This window comes from Tachypleus tridentatus, chromosome 8 (assembly GCF_004210375.1).
Source record: "Tachypleus tridentatus isolate NWPU-2018 chromosome 8, ASM421037v1, whole genome shotgun sequence".
Taxonomy (NCBI): domain Eukaryota; kingdom Metazoa; phylum Arthropoda; class Merostomata; order Xiphosura; family Limulidae; genus Tachypleus; species Tachypleus tridentatus.
The window spans coordinates 32,772,322-32,798,385 of record NC_134832.1 but is presented as its reverse complement, the minus strand read 5'-3'; the positions used below and the strand labels follow the sequence as shown (position 1 = coordinate 32,798,385).

The 26,064-nt window shown below is 33.9% G+C and overlaps 1 protein-coding gene and 1 long non-coding RNA gene across 5 annotated transcripts in view; one reads left to right on the top strand and one right to left on the bottom strand.

Moving 5' to 3' along the window:
- The window catches only part of LOC143222116 (para-nitrobenzyl esterase-like), an 86,878-nt gene that overhangs the window by 40,057 nt on the left and 20,757 nt on the right, over window positions 1–26,064 (top strand). For all 4 annotated transcript variants that reach the window (XM_076448093.1, XM_076448092.1, XM_076448090.1 and 1 more), the window contains 4 exons: window positions 2,250–2,462; window positions 9,242–9,526; window positions 10,641–10,962; window positions 16,165–16,236. In XM_076448093.1, the coding sequence (XP_076304208.1) occupies window positions 2,250–2,462; window positions 9,242–9,526; window positions 10,641–10,962; window positions 16,165–16,236 (892 nt within the window). The remainder of the gene's footprint in view (window positions 1–2,249; window positions 2,463–9,241; window positions 9,527–10,640; window positions 10,963–16,164; window positions 16,237–26,064) is intronic.
- The window catches only part of LOC143222118 (uncharacterized), a 45,561-nt gene continuing 35,726 nt past the window's right edge, over window positions 16,230–26,064 (bottom strand). Inside the window, exon 3 of the long non-coding RNA XR_013012037.1 lies at window positions 16,230–16,403. This is a non-coding gene — a long non-coding RNA (uncharacterized LOC143222118). The remainder of the gene's footprint in view (window positions 16,404–26,064) is intronic.

Here is a 26,064-nt window from a genome sequence, read left to right as displayed (position 1 = left end):
TCGTTCTGGACGCCCCACCGATATTCCAGAGAGAACCAAGAGGAAGGTTCTCAGAGAAGTTAGTGGGAACCTTCGTTTAAAACGTAATGACATACAGAAACTGATAAGAGAAACTGGGGTTGAAGTAAGCACCTCTACAGTTACGAACATGTTACGCTCTTCTGCGTTCAAAGCATGCCGTCCTCGTAGAACTCCATATTTAAAGCCTGTTCATTTAGAAGCACGTTTGAGGTATGTAAGAAAGCATGTAATAAACCCTTTAACTATTGGAAGAGTATTCTTTGATCAGACGAGACTAAAATTGAGCTTTTCGGCCACAATGATGTTCGCTATATTTTCCGTAAGAAGGGGGAACGAAATCTTCCAAAGAACACCGTTCCTACAGTTAAACACGGAGGTGCCTCGATAATGCTATTGGGTTCCTTCAGCTCTTCTGGTGTAGGCAGCCTTCACCGCGTCAACGGAATCATGAAAAAAGTAGAGTACGTTGATATATTAGGCACTTATATCAAGAATGATGCTTGGAACTTGCGGCTTTGGCGTCGTTGGATCTTCCAGCACGACAATGACCCTAAGCACACATCAAAATATGTGCAATTTTGGTTACAGAGGAACCATATAAGGGTTCTGGTGTGGAGTGGCCATCGCAGTCACCCGATCTCAACCCAGCTGAAAACTTTTGGCATGAGTTGAAGACCAGGGTTCATCAGCGTCATCCGAAAAATTTGCAAGAGTTGGAGGCCTTTTGTAAAGAAGAATGAAAGAAAATACCAGTCGAGTACTGTAAAACGATCATGGAGGGCTATGAGGAGAGATTGTGCCAAGTAATTCACCTGAAAGGCTACACAACTGACCATTAAAGTAGACGCACGAACACTTTCTGCCCCTCCCATGTTTGGTTATTTGTTTATAAACAGTTTATTTGTCGTTCAATTTATATAAAAATGTATGTAGATGTGTGTTAGTATAATATTTATAATATATTATACTTCTATTAGCCTAATCGTGATACTTTTTTTTTTGAATTATGAGCAAAAAACTACTCGGGACACAGTTGTACGAACACTTTCTGTCGTAACTGTATGTGATGTTTACTAACAGAAAATATAGTTATTTACTGCTATACTCGATTTATTTGGATTGGAAATAAAGTTTGTCCTCTCCTTTATCGATTATATTTAAGGTAATCTAGTGTTCAAGTTAAAATATTTTTAGCTTGTTTCATATTTTTAAACAGCAAAATGTCCTTAAATTTTTAAGAACAGGCTATAAACATTTCTTCATGATATCACTTAATGTCAGCTTAAACACTTTTCATTGGGATGACCTGATGGTTAGAACGCTCGACTCACAATCTGCGTGTTCGATTCCCATTTAGCAAACGTGCTTATCTTTTCAGCCCTTGGGGCGTTATAATGTAACGGGAATCCCACTATTTCTTTTTAAAAGAATTGTTCAAGATTTGTCAGTGGGTGGTGATGACTTGTTCTTTTCGTTTTACCGCAGAATTAGGGACAGATAGCGCTCGTGTAGTTTGCACGAAATAAAGAAAAAATCAACATCTTTATTGGAAGATTGTTGATTTTTAATTCGCGCAAAGCCACACGAGGGCTGTCTGCACTAGCCGTCCCTAATTTAGCAGTGTAAGACTAGAGGAATGGCAGATAGTTCTCACCACTCACCGCTCTCTATTGAGCTATTCTTTTACCAACGAATGATCAACACATTATAAAGCCCCCACGGCTGAAAGGGCGAGCATGTTTGGTGTGACAGGAACTCGAATCTGCGACCTTCGGATTACGAGTCGAACACTTTAACCACGTGACCATGCCGGGCCTTACTGTCAGAAATACCAAAATATGAAAGTTATCCTTTTGTAAACACGGGGTAGTAACAATATGCGAAACTTTATCAGACGAACAAACTTCATTGTTGTATATAATTATTATTCATTCGATTTATGGTGGAATTTTAAAGGTGTCTTCATTGTAAGGTAATACTGTATAAGTGTAATAATAAATCATTGTTGACTTGATTTTGACAAAGTACTGTAGCGCTTATATATTTAAAGTTTTTAAAATTGGGAAAAAATTGTAAGCATTTCAAAGTCTTTAAAATTTGCAAAAAAGTGTATTTTTTAAAACTTTAAACCTTAAGGGATCCCTTACGCCCTCCCTCCAACTCTAACACTTTAAAATGTCTTTAAAATTTGCAAAAAATTGTAAGTTTTTTTATATTTTAAACCTTAGGGGATCTCTTACGCTGTACCTCCAACTGGGAGACAACGCTGGAAATCCACAGTTTCATTAACGTATGACAAATATCGATGTCAACCTGATACTCTGACAGTGGCCAAAAACTTTGGGTCACCTTGTATCCAGTTGAACCCGTACACAAAACAGTACGAAGGCCAAGAAGATTGTTTGTATTTAAATATCTGGACTCCAAAACTGGACAGCGAGGTAAGTGTGTGTTTTTTCTTATGGTAAAATCTCATGTGTCGTGTCTACCGAGAGGAATCCAAACATTGATTTTAGCGTTGTAATCTGTAGACATACCGCTATCGCAGGGGGCAGCAGCGAGGCAAGACTTGTTGGTTTGTTTATGCCCCCATGTCCATTAGTTTCGTGAGAATGCTTCCGTAAAATATGAAGGAGGATATAAGGTTGATACTTATTAACTTATGGCAATCATCAAGAACCTGTGTCATATGAGAATAAGGTTTTCAGACTCAACATAAAAGAAGTTCGATATCCGTGGGTTAACCATTTTCAAGAGTTTACAAAAACTTATTTTCATGATTTCCGTGTCATACTGCTGTTATAAAACCATATTTGTCGCTCTTTGTGCTCTACCTACTACGGGTAGCAAAACCCAGTTTTTAACGTTGTAAGTTCTCAGACATATCGCTGTGCCCTTGGGGGGGCAAATAACTTTGTTTGTAATTAAGCACAAAGCTACACAATGGGCTGTCTGTGCTCTGCTCACCACGGATATCGAAACCCGGATTCTAATGTTATACGTCCGCAAACGTGCCGCTGTTTCAATGTAACTTCATAATTATTCTGCCAGAAAACAACAACAGTTTGAAGTTTTGGCAAATAGACAGGAATTAACGTGTGCTAGATTTTTCATTTGTTTGAAATTAAGCACAAAGCTACACAATGGGCTATCTGTGTTCTATCCACCTGGGTATCAAAACCTTGTTTCTAGCAGTGTGAGTCTGCAGCTGGGGGATTTTCAAATGAAAAATTAATGGATTTATGCTCACATTTTTGTACCGTAAGTAAAACTATGGAGCAAAGCAAAAACATTTTCATGAAACAACATTTGAATAACGGCAAAGTCTGCAGGCTCACGGCTCTGAAAATTGGGGTTCGATACCCTGATTGTCAAAACTCAAAAACCATTCGTGTAACATTACGCTATGTAACAACTGAACCAAAACAGTTGCTACGCTTCCTGAATATTTTTAAAACAAAATACTTTAACCTAAACTTGAAAGTAATAACTGATAATAGAGCTGTTGACTAACAATGGAAAATGAGGATGGATAGAAGTAATTAAAGTATGTCTGATAATAACATCAATGAAGATATTTTATGATTGTTAAAATAAAATCAGTTATGTTTACATATTCAGAACATTGCTTAAAATAATAATATTTTATTAATTTCAATTTTACAAATATGTATACCATTCAAACACGGTTGGAAAGAGACAAACAAAGTGAAGGCAATAAAATGGGAAATAATATGAGCCTCTTAGAGATATATATATATACGTATATAAGAGGTTCATATTATATGTATATATATATATGTTTTCTACTGGCATGGGCAGGTGGTTAAGGCACTCGATTCGTAATCCGCGGGTTTGAATCTCCGTCGCACCAAACATTCTCGCGCTTTCAGCTGTGGGGGCGTTGTAGTGTGTTGGTTAATCCCACTATTCGTTGGTAATAGAATAGCCCAAGAGTTAGCGGTGGGTGATGATGACTAGCTGCTTTCCCTCTAGTCTTACACTGCTAAATTAAGGACGGCTAGCGCAGATAGCCTTCGTGTAACTTTGCGCGAAATTCAAAAACAAACAAACAAAACTTCCTGTTAAAAGTATCTAGTGTCATATTATCATGATGTAAGTTTACCATATACTCTTAGACTTAGCATAACTTGGTGGTAAAGGCGATTGACTCGTAATCGCTGGGGTATTGGTATGAATCCCCTTTATTAAACATGCTCGCCTTTTAAACCATGAAATCGTTACGATGTGACGTTTCCTTTCTATGGAGTTGTGGTTCGCGACACATTATCATAAAAAAAAAGGTTCTCAGTAATTTGGGGCCACCTGTGCGTTATAGGAGTGACAGTCATATTCCTTTCTTCGGTCTAACAATAGTGGCCTAAGAATTGACAGTGATTATTGTTGACTAGTTCCTTTCGTTGTAATTTATCACATCACAATTAGAGACAGCTAAACCACGTGAAGCTTTACGTGATATCCATAAAAGAAACTAAATGAAGAAATAATTCAGTAACGTCGAACAGTACGTAAAGAATGTGAAGTAAAGTATATTTATTTGTAGAATTAAACGTTGTCAGTATAATCCAAAATGAAACTTATAGATAACTATTTCAGACATAAAATCTTACTGCAATTTAAGAAATGAGTCACATAGAATTTCATATATGTAAGTAAATAAACTTGAACTCACTGGTAAAAAGTGAAAGTGTGAAAATAGGTTAAAATTATAAAATCAAATTTTACCACCAAACGAATTACTTGCTGTCAATGTACTTCTTCAACTGTTCACATAATTACTTTCTTACTGATGAAATTGGCGTAACATAGACTTTATCACTTGAGATAAAATACTTTAAACATAATGAATAAAATACTTACTCATTAGTTGAAATCGATTTTCGCAATTTTTTACATAGTTGTTCCCAATGAATTATGCACTAAAAGTTGAATTTCATAAGAACATTTACAAGTGTGATCCCAGGAAAGTAAAACTGGCGTTTTAATATTTTCAACATCAGCTTTTTAAATGATTCTCTGAATTAAAACCTTCTACAGAATCATGAAACCAAGAAAAAGTAGATTTATATAAATGTATCATAAATCTACTATAACCTAGTAGATATTACTACACAATGGTTTCTTAGTGAACTAAATTATTAAATTTATGTTATAATTTGCATATATATATAAACTTTATATGAGTAAGCTTTTCCTGGTGGCATTTACCTAATGAATAAAACATACAAAGTACAAAAAATAAAGTCAGCTTCTAAAGAGATACATTTTAAAAAATAATAAAACGTGTTTGTGTGGGTTTTTCTCATACGATTTTGTGTGTTTTTTAGTGTTTTCTTCTCATTCGACGAAATCTGCTAAATAGAAATATTAAATTCTCATTAGTTGAATGTCGACCGCTTGTATTAAATGTTATTAATCATTTGTTTCCATATCAGATGTGTAAAAAACGTCTTAATTCTAAAATGAAGACAAATTCTCCCCTGCTAATTTCTATTCTCAGAAATTAGGACAACTAGATTTTATTAAACCATCATTTTGCAGACAGATTCCTGTTAAATAATTCATTTTGCCGACAATACATTATACGTCTTTGAAAACTTTGTAGTAATGTTTTCAAAAAAATGTAATCTCCTTTGTTCAATTTAATAGTGAATTTTCTTTCAGAACTAATTCTGTCGCTCATAAAAATTGTTCAAAATGTTGGGTTTTATGCTTTACTTGAAAATGAATATTTGACTGATAATTTGCGCATAAAATAAGTAATATATAAAAACGATATATTTCATGTTTAAAATTTAATTCAAATGTGTGTACATCAAATAACTCTACAATAGTGTAATTTTTGACGAATCAGTTTTGATAAGGAGCTGTGTAAAGTATTAGCTAAAAACTCTACAGTGGTGTAATTTCTGACGAATCAGCTTTCGATAAGATGATAGACAAAATACTACCTAAGAGCTCTACAGCAGTATAATATATGACGTATAAGCTTTTGATTTGGATTCCTTGTAAAAGGGGTACATCGTGACCAGGTGATTAAGGCGCTCGACGCGTAATCTGAGAGTCGCGGATTCGAGTCCTCTTCGCACCAAACATGCTCACCATTTCAGTGTAGTGATTACTATTTGTCATTTCATTTTTAATGTGTTCAAATTTCTATTTTCCAAAAGAGGAAACCTCCACTATCAGTAGATAGAATTAAAATCAAATAATAATTTCCACCCAGATCTATTTAAATTATACTCTTTTGTCGCAACTATTCCTTAGTTTTCACACTTTGTAAAGGTCCGGCACGGCCAGGAGGTTACGGCATTCGACTCTTAATCTGAGGGTCGCGAGTTCGAATCCCCGTCACATCAAACATGTTCGCCCTTTCAGTCGTGCGGGTGTTATAATGTGACAGTCAGTCTCATTATTCATTGGGAAAAGAGGAGCCCAACAGTTTGCGATGGGTGGTAATAAATAGCTGTCTCTCTATAGTCTTACACTGCTAAATTAGGGACGGCTAGCGCATAGTAGCCCTTGTGTAGCAATGAGCGGAATTCAAACCAAATCTCTAGTTGCTACTGAGGACGATGAAGTTAGACAGAATTGTGTGGATCAGTTGGTTAATTGAACAAATATTTGACAAATAATATATAACTGCAGTTTGTTCAGTATAGTGCATTTGTTTTACCACAGTATGCATCTTACGTTTAATATTGATGAGTACTTACCCATTAGTCGATATGAATAAACACATTTTGGAATATTGATGGATAAGTCATTCAAAACACTGAAACCATGCTTAGTTACTTGTTGTAAAACTAAGCCAAATTTATATATATTTATAAGCACATAAATTACAAAGCAAAAATAGGTAATTATGACTTTCTATAAATCACTGTTTATGTCTAACTTGGAGTTTTGAGTACAGTTCTGGTCTTCTTATCTAAGAAAGGGTATTGACTAATTGTAAAGAGTTTGGAAGAATGCTACTAGGGTGAACCTAAAGATGACTGAGTTATTCTATAAGGTTAAACTGAGGTGTCTCAAGGTATTTTATTTTGATGTTATTGAAGTTTTTATTAACTTGTTCGTAGGGTTTGATAAGATAAAATACTTTGTTCGTTTTATATTTTGAAGACAACAGAGAAGAAGATTTTTTTCTCCAGTTTTAATTTCTAACATAGTAACTGGCTTATGGAATGAGTTGCCGTCTAAAGAGGTAATTGACTTATGAAATGAGTTGAGTGTAAGTGAAAACTTTACAAGAGTTTAAAAAATGGGAATTGCTGGTGTGATGAAATGTGAAGAATGGTTTCTAAGTTTTTATTTTTTCTCAAAAGTGAGTGGTAAGAGAGAGAACCTTCAAAGTCCAATAGGTTTCTGGTTGTCTATGTGTTAATTTTATAATTTATTTAAAATTCCCGCAACTGTTAATATTTCATGAGTTACTATATTTACTTCTTAATAGGTTTTAGGTATGAGTGATGGTTAATTTCGAAAGGCAAAATACAAGCTTCATCGTCCTGTAGTTGATTGTGTTATGGTGGTTAATTTTAAATAGTAAAAATACAAGCTTCATCGTCTTGTGGTTGATTATGTTATGAGTGGTGGTTAATTTTGAATGGTGAAATACAACCTTCATCTCCTGTGGTTGATTGTGTTATGAGAGGTGGTTAATTTTGAATGGTGAAATACAAGCTTAATCGTCTTGTGGTTAATTGTGGTTATGAATGATGGTTAATGTCGAAAGTTCAAGTACGAGCTTCAACGTCCTGTGGTCGAATAGACACAAAGCTATAAAATGTCAAAGCAGATCCTTATGAGACCTGCGTAATTAGTCACCAAACTATCGCATATATAAACTAGTATAAAACAGTTACTTCGTCTGTGTTTTCACCTATATTCCTATTGCAGACATCATTCTATAGTATCAGTTACAGCACTGATAAATTTTAACATTATCCACTTTTTCGTGGATAAATATTTATATATTACTCTGGAAATAACACCTCTTTGTGCTAAGCCTAGAATTGGAACTAACTATATTTCCTCCATTATATACCTTTCTCTATTGCTCGCAACAAATAACAAACATAATTACATGTAAATAAATGGACAATAATATTTTATTTTAAAACAAGTTGCTCTTGTTAGATAATTTAAAAAATAGAAATTAATGATTATGAATTTCTTAAGAGCAAAATAAATCAGATGAATTATTAAAATGTATCTCAGAACGGCTGGTTGGGTATTAACACTTTTATTGATAAGCAGAGAGCAACGTTTCGACCTTCTCAGGTCATCTTTAGGTTAACGTTGCTCTCTGCTTATGAATGAAAGTGTTAATACCCATACCAACCGTTCTGAGATACATTTTTATTTCATGTGGGTTTCTCGTCATCAAGAATTATTTTAGATTTTATATATTATTTTGATCTATCTCATGAATAACAGCTTAGTTACCAGTCAGATTTCAGGCAAGTTCTTACTAAAGCCCTAGCGCGTTAAGACGTGCACTTCGTAATCTGAGGGTCGCAGGTTCGCGCCCGAGTCGCGCCAAATCATGCTCGCCCTCCCAGCCGTGGGGGCGTTATAATGTGACGGTCAATCCCACTTTTCGTTGGTAAAAGAGTAGCCCAAGAGTTGGCGGTGGGTGACTAGCTGCCTTCCCTCCAGTCTTACACTGCTAAATTAGGGACGGCTAGCACAGATAGCCCTCGAGTAGCTTTGTGCGAAATTCCAAAACAAACAAACAAACAAACAAATCTTACTAAAGCAAAGTTATTAAAAATATCTTTTATTTGTGAAATTGTGATTATTGTCGATTGCTACACGGTATTTCTGTTTTAAAGTACCTGAAAAATCCCAAACAGTTGCTAATAGAAAGTTCGATACTGTCTTGTTCTGTCCATCCGTAGTTTTTAAAATCTTTCCCATAGTTACTGTTTTCTTTATTTTCCCAAGAGTTGGCGGTGGGTAGTGTGGCAAGCTGCCTTCCTTCCAGTCTATCTCTATAAATTATGGGTGGCTAGAGCGAATAGTCCTCCAGTAACTTAGCTTGAATTTCAAAACAACCAAACATACTTTTTACTGACAAGTAAAATAATTTTTGTGTCTATGATTGTTTTTTTCGTTTCTTCTATCTGATATATTCTTAAGTCCCCCTGACAACGTTCCAATACAACCTTTACGTTTTTTATCATCTTTACAGGCAAATCTGGACGTAATGGTTTGGGTCCATGGAGGATTTCTACAGTTTGGAAGTGGTCATCAGACTGGACTTTGTCCATCTGGAGAGTTGGCCAAAATGTTGAATGTTGTGTTTGTTAGTTTCAACTATCGATTGTTTGCTCTTGGATATCTTGCTCTTGACATTTTTACAGATAACGTATCGAGTTATACTGATAACAGAGGAAACTTCGGATTGTCGGACCAAATTATAGCTCTAAAATGGATTCATAGAAATATAAAGAATTTTGGAGGCGACCCTAAAAAGGTAATGTTGTATGTACCATAATTTACAATTGCCTAAACAATCTTTTTAAATCATAAACTCATGCTAAAGCTTGCGTATAATTTATGAAAAAGAATGTATTAGGTTTCTAATTCGAAAAAAAAATCTTCATAGTTCATATTCGGCTAAGAAGATCCATATCAAGTTTACATCACTAATCTAACATCTTGATTCAATAGGAGTTCACTAAACTGAATTTTATGTGGTGTAATTTTACTTCCTTAAAGATATGAAAAATAGTGCTTGAGGGTAGCACTAAAATTCGCATTTTTGTTACTTTTACTAGCCGATTACCCGTGGCGCCAATGTATTAGATTGGCGTGTGACGAATTCAAGATATCATAACTGTACCCTGAGAATGGATAAAAATATAGTTCTCCTGAGACAAAACGGAGAAATCGTGACCCCTATTACAAATCTACGAGCACACAGGGTAATATATTCGCGATGTTGGGGGTTGTATATCGCGTAATTAAAACGTTTTTCCAGTATCATATAAGCAGGAGTTCCATTTTAGTATGATGTGTGTAGTAGACTCTGCTGAAAAACTTGTACATGTCAGCTAGACATTACAGGAGACATTAAACCAATGTAAGTTAATAATACACGACACATAAAATTCTGAAAAATAATTAGGATTATAGATTACGTTAGTAAATTATTTTTTCTCTACGAAATAGTATAAATGCACACTTGTAAGTAAGCAAGGACACTAGAGTTTAATTGTAACAGAAAATCGAATGTTTATTTTTCTTATTTGTAACTTATGGATGGAGCATTTAATTCTTACTAAGCCTTCACCTGATTTTATTTTCTATTATGAAAGAGATAGTGTATTGTTGCCTGATTTTATTTGCGGTTATGAAACACATATTATATTGTTACCTGATATTGTTTGCGACTATAAAAGACACATTGTATTATTGCTTGATTTGTCTACCATTATGAAAACCATATTGTATTGCCATCTGATTTTTTCTGCTATTATGAAAGAGATATTGCTGGATTTCATCGAATTATGTATTGTTGAATAACATCATTTCAATCACCAAGTAGGTAATTTTAATTTATTTCGCTTTTTACTCTATCGTTTTAGATAACAGTCTTTGGAGGAGATGCAGGGGGTGCTTCTATTTTAGCAATGATGACGTCACCTTTGTCCAAAAACCTCTTTCACAGAGCCTGGCTTAGTGGGCCTGCGATGATTTTTAATAGAAGTTTTAATGAAGCAAACAGACATAACGAAGCTTTCTTTTTAAGAAGATCTAATTGTACTGAGCTTAGCTGCTTATATAACCTATCGGCCAAAATGGTTATCAGTTACTACCTGGGGAAAGATGATCCTTCGTTTCGTATTCGAGATCAAAATGATCTTCCAATTCAAGGAATTTTTCCTGAACAACTTGTTGCTGTAGGAGGTAAACGTTGCGATAAATTATCTTCAGAAACATAAAGATAACATATTATACCAGGTATAATACAAAAATACATATTATAACACTTTTTTAAAGGTGGTTTCAAACGAGCAATTTTTATGGCCGCCATTTTGTTTCAGAACGATTCCTACTATTAAAGACACTTAATTACTATTAATATCGTTATTTTCTTGAACTGTTAAACGATTAACAGGTATTAATTTTAACAATTTGAACACGTAATTTACTTTAAAATCATTAATATGAAAGCTACACGAAGTTATTTTAATTCCTTTACTGGTAATGTCCCATCTTCAACAAACACGAATCTTGTAACAGGTGTCAATTAATCCTTTGAAATCCAACCCATCGAGAAACTTGTAGCTTGAAGCTTATACGAAATCATGTAACACATACCAATTAATCTTTTGAAATTCACCTTATTATGAGACGTGTAGTTTGAGCTGAAAAATCACATAAAAGAGTTATGCTAGTAATTTAAGGAAAATATTGAAATTGCAAACAAGAAATGAACAAGCAGCTTGTTAAGTTGATCAAATAATATTAACTTCCAATTCATGTTGTTATGGTTCGTTTTAATGCATTAGAATACACTGTCTTTTTAAACCACCTTTAGTTTGTATATTTTTGTTGTGTTTTCTGGAGTTATACCGAGTCTTACCTAAACTGCGGTGTAAACTGTTCATTGATTAACACGGATTTTTCTTATAATTAAAGCTTGTTTTCGACTTGTAAATTATCTAAGTTGTTTAGTTGAACTATGACAAGAGATAGTGATATTCTCTATTGAAAGACATTAAAATAAAGTATGATTTAACTGGTTTAGTTTTATGTTGAAATAAACAGACATTCTTGGTGTAAGTCAAATGGAAGTTTTAATTTATTAATATAGACCTATATGGTGTTGAAAGAATTCATTACACTATAGATAAGGTCCGTCGATTGGTCGGTGGTAAGTTTACTAACTTACAACGCTAAATTCCAGGGTTATATTCCCACGGAGGGAAAAATGTAGATGTTGCGTTATGTATCTTTGCCCTATTAAAACAGACACAGAATCAAAAGGTCCCCTGATGGGTCAGTGACATGTTTATTGACTTTACAACGCTAAAATCCATTGTTGAAGTTCCCACGGAGGACAGAATGCAGATATCTAATTATGTAGCTTTGCCCTGTAAAAAATACAGTACCAATACGTCCCCTGATCGATCACTCTAAAATCTATGGTTAGATTTCCACGGAGGACAGAATACACTAACTAAACAAACACACTACCGACGAAAACACCACTACTTTAAAAAAAATTAATATTTGTGCAAATATTTGAAACAAGCAAATTACTTTTTCAAACTCAAAATCAAGAACAATTTTGGACGTGTTTGCCTGTTTCTTATGAAATAGCTCTTTCCAACACAGTGATTTAATTTTTGTAATGAAATCTAAAAGAAATAAATCGAATTGTATAAAATGAAAACTTTGTACCGATAGCAACATATGCAATATATTTTCACAGAAAACAATAAAAGATGATTGTAACATTATCGTAAATACAATGTTTATAAACTCTCCATATAGAGAGGGAAATAAATAAATTTAGGATAAATGCAGGGAATAAATAAAGCTATACGTACACTTCCACGCTAGACGTCCCTAATTTAGTAGTGTAAGACTAGAGGGAAGACAGCTTGTCATTACCACATACGGCCAACTTTTTGGCTACTTTTTTATCAACAAATAAGGGTATTGATCATTACATTATAACGCCATCATTGCTGAAATGGCGAACATATTCGATGATTTTCTGAATGAAATTTATAACTACAAAATTTCTTCCTCACTTTCTTCTAGAATCGCTAACATTTTTGCCATCTCCTTCTTGCGTGATCATTGGCACTCCTTATATTCAATTTTAAGAATAGTTATTCCATCTGTAATATTTATAAGATTCCCAATCAAGCTGTGTGTGTTGTAATTTGACCCTTAAGATTGAAAATCACCGTGAATGACGATCCGATGCTCGAAATTGAGTTTAATGCTATCTTTTGAATTACGGCTTAAAGATATCTGTTGTAGGAAACTAGCTTATACGGTTCATGATGATTCACTATAGCTATAGACTATTTGATAACATTATCTCGAGATGTCAAATGTTAAAATGCAGCTGGAGATTGTCATGGAGATTTGTTTAAGGATGCAGTGAGCATTTAAAGTATCTGTGTAGCTAAATTCTCTGTATATCATGCATAGCAATGGACATAGTGCATATAAAATTGAAACTGTGGAAAATCAATCTATTAAATAAAACATATACGTCTAAAATATTGCTTTAAATAAACCTTCGTGTCTTTTAAAGTAATTATGCTACGAATGCGTGTAATTAAATTTAATATTATGTATATTTGCTTATTCATTATCAATCCTTGACTTCATATATTAATACAGGGGATGGCTACCTAAAGACAGTTATTGTATTGTGTACAAAGTTTATGTTTATCTATTATTGGCTGATAATAGTTGTTTCACCCTTAACTTAAGCTCATTAAAGGAATACCGGATTTTTGTAAGAAAATTAACTTCAAGGGGTAATGGTAACATTGTTTATAGTATAATTATGATTTTTTAGCATATGAAAAAATACAGAAATAATCTAAAAGTACCCTAACTAATACGCAATAATTCATTTAGTAATATCATCCATATTTGATTGTAAGACTCGCGCCCGTGTTTCCTATATGCTGACAGAATAATAATAATGATAAAAAGAAGAACAAATGTGAATATTATAAAGTTCCTCAGCGTGTCTGCGGACTGAACACTAGAAACTGGGTTTTAATACTCATGGTGTGAAGAGCACAGATATCCCTTTATGTAGCTTTGTACTTCATTGCAAACAAACCTCTTGTAAACCACTACTGTGGTTCGTGATACACCTAAAAACATTCATACATGCACAAATTTGGCATTACTAGCTACTGTTTCTGAGTTCAGAAAATGTATACAAATAGAATTCCTAATAAGCTTATTCATTGCAAAACTTACTTCATTTTTGTAATGTGTAGTAGAGTATTTAAATTTAATATAAAAAGACGTATTCGCTTAATAATTGTGTATATATATATTTATATCTGTGTGTGTATATTTAATTTAACCTTAAGTTTATCTGTACAATATTTTTGTGAATGCACATAACATAATAGCTATTTGTTTAAAAATGATACGCCAATCAAATGGACAATATCACCAGTTTCCATTTAATGATATATATTTAAATCAAATTAACAGTACAAACGAAGTTTCCATTCATTGATATGCCTTTAAATCTAATTAACAATATCAACAAAATTGGACACTTGGAATAACATTCCAGCTAGCCTTCTGCAAACGCTTATATCGACCATGCCAAAGCGAATGTTTACAGTTATTCGCAATGACGGCTGTGCAACTCACTACTGAGACCTCTTGTTGGGCATTTCCTACCTTGTTTAGGACTTCTTTTTGTATGGTCTTAAACTTTTGATCAGCTAGTATTTAGGCTAATTTCATAGTGTTCATATTTTCCCTATTAAATGCTTAAAAGGTTTTGTTTTTTTAATTTCCCTTTTCTTATTTTCACCTTTCGAAGCTCTACTCAAATAAGTGGTTGAATCTAACAACGCAAGATGCATATTTTTACTTTATGTTCATTGGCCTCAAGATTTTTAGCGAGCAGTGTATGTACGTTAAACTTTTTCAACCTCCAGTGCGTTTTCATCATTACAAATTAAATATATTGGATTTATAAATAAGGAAAGAGTATTTAGTGAATGTTATATGTATTACTCTCCAAACATTAGTATAAAGTGATTAATCAAATAATAATTGAGTACTTTTTAGAGTGTCGTGAAGGAGGTGAAAAGGTTATTTTATCAAAATGTTAGTTTGATTTTTATTGGTAGTTAAAATATTTATTCCACAAAAGAATACTAATATACTATACTAACTTGAATCGTTTAAAATTTATTACTGAAAATAAATGTTTTGACTAGAAGGATGAAATTTCTTAGTAAATATTATTGATTGAATTTGTATTTTCAATAGATGGCACTATGTTATAAATATTTTAAATCCAGATCCGTAGAAGACCATGTAATTTCAATTTCATTAACATTAATATTTTTATTGTTTTGAACAAAAACAATTCCAAATTTTAATTTGGAATCTGAGATATATAGAGGCTAAGAGAGACAAATAGGCTAAGTGATAAAGTACATTTCTGTTATACATATTTGAATGTGCTTGAGTAAGTGTATACAATATTTAGTTTTTGTGGATATAAATGTAAACAGTTAGCAAGTTTTGTAGATAAACGTGCATTAGTTTTGTGGGTGTAATTATATAGTGTATATGTTTTGTAGTTTATAAGTGAAAACTGTATTCAAGTTTTGTAGATGTAGGTGTATACAATAATGTACCAGATAATTTTGTTTCCATAAGGTTTACCTCCCATAACGCCACTAGACGGATAAACGGTATTTATACAAGGTATCCGTAACTTGTGCAGTTTGAGACTCAACAAGTTTTATCAAATATCTAATTATTTTCAAATGCACGTGAATATCTGAGGAGCCAAATATACCAAGGATTAAACTGTTTAGAAATGTTTCATCCGACCAATGTTCAGAATGTGTCAATCATACTGACATTTATCTCGGTTTCTAAACTCGTGTAGAGAGGAACATTATGATATTTTATCATTTGATAAAAGTTTAGAATGCACATACTACTTTTCACACTTCTTCGTTTCTATTGCTTTAAACCCTTTAGAACTTTCGATAGTCTCACATCTGGTAAATAGCAACCACCATTTTAGGGTCAGTGTCTCCCAAACATATTAAGACGAGGGTTACCTGCGCTAGTCATCCCTAATTTAGTAATGTAAGACTAGAGGGAAGGCAGCTAGTCATTATTATCCACCGTCAGCTCTTGGGCTAATCTTTTATCAACGAATAGTGGGACCAACTGTTTTTTTTAAGATTCCTTTCGCGTTTTTGGAAAATTATTTATCCCTTCAACTAGTGCTATCTGTTTTGTAATAGAAATTAATGGTAATAAAAAAAATGTGATGACAAAACATGGTAAGAAAGTTCTTTTATAAACATATGTTCTTAATATGACTTATATAAACAGTAAACCATTATTTAACAGATAAAACCTTACCAAAACCACCATTTGGAGCAATAGAATCGAAGGATATATCGGATATTCCTCTTCTCATAGGTAAGTATAATATATTTATTTATTTACGATGTTGGATATTTTTGTCTCATTTTATTAGAGTCCTAAGAGCTTCATATATTACAAAGAATTATGTTACTGATGGTTATGAATGAGTTGAACTTCCTTTAGTAAACTGAAGACTTTCGACATTCAAGCAGGCCACTCATCTGTTGATTAACAAAATAAAGAAGGCTTAAAATACAAGGTAGAAAGCAACACGAATAAAAATCGCAGCTAAACTAAACAAAAATACAAAAACCTACGGACTTACAACGTTAAAATCAGAGGTTCGATTCCTCTATCTGAATACAGCAGAGAGCCCGATGTGGCTTTGCTATAAGAAACAACACACGCACACAAAGTGTAAAAAAGGAAAGCACGGATAACGCTTCGGTTAACTCCTTAAAATGTTTAGAAGCAGAATCTTAGAGTTACTTTATTTTAAAACTTTAGCGTTATGAATTATTTTTTTCCCTAATTCGTCTACTTCTAGATTGGTTTTACATAGTTTGTCCAATGAATTTAAATGTGTAATTTTGTTTTAATTAGAATATTCGTTGATAAACTACCAGTTGGCGATCATTTCTTGTCGTTCAACTCGTTTATTTTTAAATCTGCCAAAACTAAAAAGGAAAAGGATATAACGAAATACATACCTTCATAGTATGACAGTAAAGTAACAGGTTTTCATTGAACTGTTACATGAGTTCGATTTATTGATATCTGGTGTCATAGGTAGTGCCAAAATATCGGATACATTAATGTCTACTTAATATCAACATACAACAATCATTGTATCAGTAATATCCTGATAATTGTGTCAATATATTCAATGGAATTTCATTATACACATAAATATTTTGAACATATTTAAAATGCTTTCTTTGCGCTTATTATCAATGGTTCTTTGTTTTAAGGCCTGGCATGGCCTAGCGCGTAAGGCGTGCGACTCATAATCCGAGGGTCGCGCGTTCGCGCCCCCGTCGCGCCAAACATGCTCGCCCTCCCAGCCGTGGGGGCGTTATAATGTGACGGTCAATCCCACTATTCGTTGGCAAAAGAGTTGGCGGTGGGTGGTGATGACTAGCTGCCTTCCCTCTAGTCTTACACCGCTAAATTAGGGACGGCTAGTACAGATAGCCCTCGAGTAGCTTTGTGCGAAATTCCAAAACAAACAATCTTTGTTTTTATACTTAAACTAGTGATTTTGAAGGCTTATAATACTAAAAACCGGATTTCGATACCAGTATTGGGCACAAAATAGATAGCCCATGGTGTAGCTTTGTGTTTAAAACCAAAGAAATTAAAGCAGTATTTGTATATTGCCAAAGCAGTGGTTGAATGTTTTATTACATCATAAGTTTCATATCAGCATCGTATTAGTTTGACCCAGTATCTTCTTGTCCTCTTGTTATGGTAACTTAGTCATTCTACTGATTCAGTACTTCATAAGGTCTAACTTTTCTGAGTTTGATTTTTTGTTTTTTTTGGAAAATGTTATATTCAAAATATAAACCTGATAAAGTTCTTATGGTTCATATAAAATGCAGATTTGGCGAGATGACGTAAAGATCTATTTATTCCAACAAGAATCACCTGAATAAGAACCACTTTCTAAAAGATAGAAGAAAAAAAAATTTTTTTTTTCCTGAACAGCAGTTTGTTTTTTTACGTGACCACTGTTTCGGCAAGGCTGCATGTTTTATTTTTTCAATTGTACGAGTTGATAGTCCATCATGTATTTCAAATTTATATATATCTCTATGTACAGCATTCTCGCTTATAATCATTTTCGTCAATGAAATAATGGGACAATAAAAGTGAAGCCCAGAAGCAAATGACTTTATGCTTGTATATGCATAAACTGTCAAGCTAGTTAGGCTTCACACTAAACAAAAAACACATTATATGTTATACATGGCAAAGAACATATATAAACAGGAAACCCAGTCTGTTAATTACTATACTTTCTACTTGTTTCACACACAGATACTTCACCTTTTGAGGTGTAAAATTATACGATTCATTCCACCATATTTCTGTTACTCTGCCAATAAAGATTCACAAATAGGCAAGTGTGAACCAGGTTTACTGAAAATATTTGAAGTGAATTTTACTCGCTATAATATTCTGTCGGTACTGGTATATTAATCTTGAATGAATAATTGACGTGTATACCGATGGCAAAGCGGTAAGTTTACAGACTTACAACGCAACAAAAATAATCAGAGATTGGATTCCACGCTGTGGACGTGGCGGACAGTTAAATGTGGCTTTGTTCTGAAACATTAATAATATTTTAATTGTTTTGTAAATAAGTTACAAAACATATTGCAAATATATTGTTGTACGTTGAGTTTCACAGACAGCTGATACTCGTGGCCCGGCATGGCCAGGTGGTTAGGACGTTCGACTCGTAATTTGACAGCCGAGGATTCAAATTCCCGTCTCACCAACAAACCTGCTCGTCCTTTCAGCCGTGTGGGCGTTATAATGTGACAGTTAGTCCAACTATTCATTGGGAAAAGAGTAGCCCAAGAGTTTGCGCTGGATGGTGATAAATAGCTGTATTCCTCATGGTCTTGCACTGCTAAATTACAGACAGATAGCGCAGATATTTCTCGTGTAGTTTTGCACGAAATTCAAAAACAACCAACTAGCTGCTACTCCGTTATTTGTGAAATGATAAGCCAAAGAAAAGGAAAGTAGTCAACACTGGCTTACTCGGCTACTGCAATCGAATAGTGGGATTGGTCCACACACTTATAACACATCAGTGACTCAAAGTGCCTCTTTTTTGGTTGTTTTTCAGTAAGAAGAGAATACACACATATTCCTTATATTGGCAGGTCACCTTATTAATATCTCACCCGACATCAGATAAGATTACTGTCTCGTTTTAGTGGAGATTAAACTCCACATGTTTTGTTCACTAGTTAAGTCCCATGGCCCACAAATGTTTATAGAACATTACAGTGACGAATGCACCAAGTTCACTTTGAAAATACTCAGCTTTGTAGCCATACGGTGGTTCTGTTTACAACAACTGTGACGCATCTCTCACCACTTATTTCATTGAATGAAATTCGTCACTCAACTGGTTCCCCAAATTTCATTATAGTAGCTTCTAACCACTCTTTTCTTGTTTACGTTTCGGGTTAGTAGTTTATTGAGTGAGTGTCATCTGTCATGTGACAGTTTTAATTATTCCTGTTTCTTTAGTACGACTGGGGAATCAGTTGAGTGGGGGCATGGCCAAATGTTGGTTACAGTCACAAGACTGTCAGTTATTCTGTTTCTCATAAACCCAGTAACTTTGAAAGCCCGTAGTTTTATCTGGTGACAAAAGACACGCCCCCTTTCGATTTATACTTGTGATACATTCTAAAACAGGTGCCTCTCCGTGTATAGCTAGTAAAATAACACAAAACTCTTTATCAATAACACTCTTATTTTTACCTGTCTTACAACCCTAGAAGCTGGATTTCGATACCCGTGGTGGGCAGAACACAGATAGCCCATCGTGTAGCTTTGTGCTTAACTACAAACAAACCTATTTTACTTGCATAAGTGTTTGTTTCGTTGAATTTTGCACAATGTTACTCGTCGTTCCTAACTTTGAAGTGATACCCTAGAGAGAAGTAGTCAATACCACCCGCTGCCAATTCTTGGGCTACTCTCATTAACGAATAGTGATTTTCATTGTCACATTATAACGCTTTTAGAGTTAAAAAGCCGAATGTTTTCTTTATTCGACTTCGCAACACGCAGGATGAGAGTCGAACTCCCTAACCAACTTTCAAGCTACCTTGCAAATCGGCAGAAATCATACTTTTATAAATTATCTTGCAAAGTAATCATATGTAACTACATCTTTATATTTACTGGGCTCAAAGAATGAACTAAACAGTGCATAAGCAGTATATATACATTTGAAATAAACGGGGAGTTTCATAAATGCATATGCAAATTGTCCAGTTCTTGCAGGAATGCTCCTTTCATTGAAGGGTGAACAGTACTTAATTTCAGTAAAGTATCTACTTGATAACCACTTATACTAAGCAATTGTTTTACATCACAGCTATCAACAGATATTTAAACACCGTACCGTTGAACGTTAGGAGGAGACATATATATTGGCTCCTTGGGTTAACGTAAAAGGATCATATCCGAACCCGACCCTCAGTGTCACTCCTATTGTGTCCTAAGGACACATTTTAGGTTTAGTCACAATAGGGTTAGCAGCCTTCTAGTTACACCAGTAACTCAAAACATAAATACATATTTTAGAAATATTACATTTTTCCGACATGACTTACTTCTCAATGTGGTCACACAACTCAAATGATCTCTTACGAAGAAATAGCGATCATATTATAAAAGTGTCTTAATATGTGAGTTAGTTCACAAATAATATATTCTAAAAGTGCCTTAAGGTGTGAGTGATTTCACAAATAGTAGATTCTAAAAGTGTTTTAATGTGTGAGTGAGTTCAGAAATAATAGACTCTAAAGGTATCTCAATGTGTGAGTAATTACAGAAATAGTAGTTCTAAAAGTGTCTTAATTTGAGAGTTAGTTCACAAATAATATATTCTAAAAGTGTCTTAATGTGTGAGTGAGTTCAAAAATAATATATTCTAAAAGTGTCTTAAGGTGTGAGTGAATTTAGAAATAGTAGACTCTAAAAGTGTCTTAATGTGTGAGTTCACAAATAGTAGATTCTTAAAGTTTCTTATGTGTGAGTGAGTTCACAAATAGCAGGCTCTGAAAGTGTCTTAGTGTGGGAGTGAGTTCAGAAATAATAGATTCTAAAAGGGTCTTAATGTGTGAGCGAGTTCACAAGTAATATATTCTAAAAGTGTTTTAATGTGTGAGCGAGTTCACAAGTAATAGATTCTAAAATTGTCTTAAAATGTGAGTGAGTTTACAAATATTAAATTCTAAAAGTGTTTTAATGTGTGAGCGAGTTCACAAGTAATAGATTTTAAAAGTGTCTTAATGTGTGAGTTAGTTCACAAATAGTTGGTTCTAAAAGTGTCTTAATATGTGAGTGAGTTCAGAATTATTAGATTCTAAAAGTGTCTTAATGTGTATGTTCAGAAACAATAGATTATGAAAATGTCTTAAGATGTGAGTGAGCCAGTGTTTAAGGAGAGAGAGTGCTTAACATTTTTAATATATTCCAAAAGGTTTAATTAAATATGTAGGTACTATTCGTTGACAAATGTTTTTTATTTCTAATGGATGATAAGAACCCTTAGAAATTTAAAATAACGAGAAAAGAGTATTAAACGTCCAAGCTTATTTATACAAATTCGTAAGCTCAAGAGTATTTTTAATAGTTTCGAAACCTGTATTTTCAAGAAGCTGGTATGGATATTAACACTTTAATTAAAATAAAGTACTGAACAACGTTACGACCTTCCTAGGTCATCTTCAGGTTAACAGAATATTTGCAACTGACCGTTGCCGCGCACATGTCTTTGGGACGAGAGTGTAAACGCGTACGGGATTGTAGTAAACGTCAGAATTGGGTGTTAGGTTATTAATTAGTATAGGTATAAAGGTGTTCCTTTATTTTGGTTTAATTCTGGTTTTGTTGTTGTTTAAGTTGTTGTTTATATTTGTTTCCCTACTTAGTGTCTGAGAATTGTCTATGGTTATGTTATATTTATTTTATTTGCAGTGTCCAAAATCGTGTGGTGTATTTTTTTGTTGTTATTTGAATCTAGTTTCCATTTTTCTGCTTGTTTCGCCAATATAGAATTCGTGGCAGTTGTTGCATTGTATTTTATAAATTATGTTGGTGTTGTGCTTGTTAGTGTAGTTTTTACATAGTATGGACTTTAGTTTTGTATCTGGTTTTTGAATAAATTTGGTGTTTACTGGAACATTGTGTCTTGTTATAAGTTTTTTTTCCAAATGTTGTTTATTTTTTCGCTGATGCCGGAAACATATCGTCTGCAGCAGTGTAAGGTTTTGTAGTTTTTAGCCTCTTGGGATTTATTGTCTAGATGCGTACGTATATAATTTAAACAGTGTTTAAAAGAAATTTGTTGAGGTTGATGAAGTGTTTTGTGGCTATGTTTATTTGGTTTCTTAATATGTTGAGTCTTTGTTTTGTTTCATGTGCTGAATCCCAGGTAATGTATAATCCAGCATGGGTGATTTTTCTGTGGATTTCTTTTTCGAAGAAAAATGTATATCGGTTCTTGTGATCATGAGGTTGATTGGTCTAGTTTTTTTTAATTTCGCGCAAAGCTACTCGAGGGCTATCTGCGCTAGCCGTCCTTAATTTAGCAGTTTGAGACTAGAGAGAAAGCAGCTAGTCACCACCACCCACCGCCAACTTTTGGGCTACTCTTTTACCAACGAATATAGGGATGGACCGTAACATTATAATGCCCCCACGGCTGAAAGGGCAAGAATGTTTGGTGTGACGGGGATTCGAACCCGCAATCCTCGGATTACGAGTCGAGTGCTCGTAACCGCCTGGCCATTCCAGGCCTCTTGAAGTTGATAAATGCTATTTGGTTAGTTTTTCTCTTGTTCACATGTGAACTTAATGTTGGGGTGTATGGAGTTAATATAGTTGAAAAAAGTGTGTGTTCTAAAGATGTGAATCCAGCAAGTGTATCGTCAACATACCTGTACCAGTATAGTGGTGGCTGTAAGGCTACTGATCGCTTGAGATTCAATCCTGTGTCATCAGTTCTATCCAACATTTTTATCACACACTTTACACTCTCGTCCTTAAGACATGTGCTCGGCAATGGTCAGTTGCAAACTCTGTTTGTTAACCTGAAGATGACCTAAGAGGGTCGAAACGTTACTCTGTACTTTATTTTAGTTAAAGTTTTAGTACCCATACCAGCTGTCTTGAGAATACATTTTTACTTTAAGTGGGTTTCTCGTCATCACGAAGTTTCAAAACTTATTCTAACACATTTTGTACGCATACACATAGCTTGAGCGAATTCCACTGAACATTGTTCTATTAGAATGAGAAGTGCATCTGTTTGAGTCTCTTTAACAAAAAATTCTGAATTAAAATGTACCTTAAACTGTTTAGTACAAACAGCTTTCAACATATGTAAAACTTAAAAACGGTTCTTGTTTGCAGAACTCAGTAATTGCATTTAAAAGATAACTCCATGAAATCTAAATGTTACACAAATGTTTAAATGCCTTAAGTGTAAATCCACTTTTCACAAAAGTAGCTAGAAAGTACCTAGAGGCAGCTCTTTCTACATGCTACTAAATAATCTTTAGAATAACAGTTTATATTTCGTTGTTTGTATGTTTCTGAAAGGTATTACCGTAAGCCGTTTTATGTAGATAATATAAATTTTTGTTATTTGATGTTTTATTTCCGTTTATTTAATTACTACAAATAGGGTGTTGGGTGTTTTTCTTATAGCAAAGCCACAAAGGGCTATCTGCTCAGCCCACCGAGGGGAATCGAACCGCTGATTTTAGCGTTGTAAATCCGGAGACATACCGCTGTACTAGCGGGGGGGCCTACAAATAGGAGATTTGTATTCATGTCTCTTTAAATTTCACCGCGGTAAAGATTAAAACACAATTATTTTCTGTGTGTAATAAACCATTGTAACCATTAAACTTTTCTTTTTCCCTTCTTATTTTTAATTTCCTTCTACCAATTTCGTGACTTCAAAAATTTCTTTCCAGGATATAATTTTACAAATAATCTGTAATAAAGACTTACAAATACCACTTTCAAACTAAACCTAAATAACCTCCCTTAATTACATATTTTTCAAAATTTACCAACTAAAAATACAGTCCTTGTATAAATTAAATACGTTACAATATACTAAAAAATGAACTAAGATGATCTAATATATTATCCATGCTATATTGTTCATTATTTGTACTGTTTTATCAAGCTCCTATTTATACTTTCTCCTGTTATTATAGAAAAATACTTTATTTCCGCGACATTTAGCATTTCTAATACAAAATGTACCTCTTACGTACTTAATAGGCCTTTTATTTTTAAATTTCAGAATAGGGAAACGCAAGGAAATGTGGCTCTAACAGTATTTTAAATCTGCTCAAAATCATTAAAATATATACTGGCATATACTGGAAAATCTAACATGGAATTTATCTAAATTTATTGTTAATCTCAAATTATGTATTCCAACAAAATATAATTTACCACAGATTACACACTCTGAGAAATATAATTTTAGAGCTGCAGTTAAGCAAATTAGCGATGATCAAAAAATATTTTATTTTTATTGTTAATTTGAGCACAAATGAGAATACCTTTTTTAAAAGCGTACTCAGTAGTATATATAAATTACGTTGTCTTCCTGTTAAAAAAATTGTATTACCTTTAAAAACATCTTTCAGTTTTTAACCACTATTTGTCAATGACATTTTACCGCCATCAAAAGATTTTGGTTTATTTTAAATTTCGCGTAAAGCTGCACGCCATAATTTGGCAGTATAAGACTAGAGGGAAAGCAGCTAGTCATCACCACCTATCGCTAACTCTTGGGCTACTCTTCTATCAACGAATAGTTGGATTGACCGTCACATTATAACGCTCCTACGGCTGAAAGGACGAGCATGTTTGGTGTGACGGGAATTCGAACCTAGGACCCTCGGATTACGAGTCGAGGGTCTTAACTGCCTGGTCACCAGCAAAAGGATACAGCAATTAGTTATTTCGTTTTAAGGTTTTGTTTCTTTGTTTTGAATTTCGCTCAAAGCTACACGAAGGCTATCAGCGCTGGCCGTCCCTAATTTAGCATTGTATGACATCACCAACCATCACAAATTCTTTGGCTAGTCTTTTACCAACGAATAGTGAAATTAATCGCAGATTGTAACACCCCTCACGGCTGAAAGGGCAAGCAAGTTTGGTGTGAAGGGGATTCGAACCTGTGGCTCTTAAATTGCTAGTCGATTGTCGTAACCACATGGCCATGCCGAGCCCTCCTTTTAAGGTTTACTGCATGTGTAGAAGTTATGTTATCGGCATACTGTGAGAGCAAACATTATCATGTTGATAAGCCTCGAACACGAAAATTACGTCACAAAATTTGTACCTGTGCAAACGTAAATAACAGTGTCCGAATTTGTTACACGGCGTTAACCCTTTTTTTCCCAAGCAAATTATTCAATTACTTGATCATTCAATTTTTATTTTTAATCAAGTTCAGTGCGATAGTTTATTAGTTCACTGTAGTTTTTGAAAATAAAGTCGTTTACTGTGCCAGTAAATGCTTTGCTTTGAGAACATAATTACTTTCCGATAGTAAAATGTACTGGCAGTAATATTTACTACGGCAGTAAAGTGTCTAATACCCTTGTTTTAATTCTTTTTGTACAAATGAAACATCAGTTAGTATCTCTGGTGTGCATGTACTTACTTAGAGTTGTTGTTTTTAATAACAATACCAGTTATATAACATTAAATGTTCCTACATGTCTTGTAAGTAGACTATATCATTTGACTTTTCAATGGAGAAACAAGATATAATAAGTTACTAGAGATACACAGTTTATAGTATGGTGGGCTTATCCAAAAAAAAATTGTTACTGGGTTTGAGTATTGCTAATAATATCTTTTTGAATAAAAACATTTCAATAGGCATCATTAAACCCAAAGAAATTGTTATAGTTTTTTCTTTGATACATTGTTTAGGCAGAGTATTCATGATGAAACTTTGTAGAATGGACGGTACTGCCTGTTGTGAAGACACAAGTGTAGAGGACGACGTTTCGAAAGTCTTCCGCTTTTTGTCTTCAAGTCATTCTACAAAGTTATAGCTTTTTGTTGTTACTCATT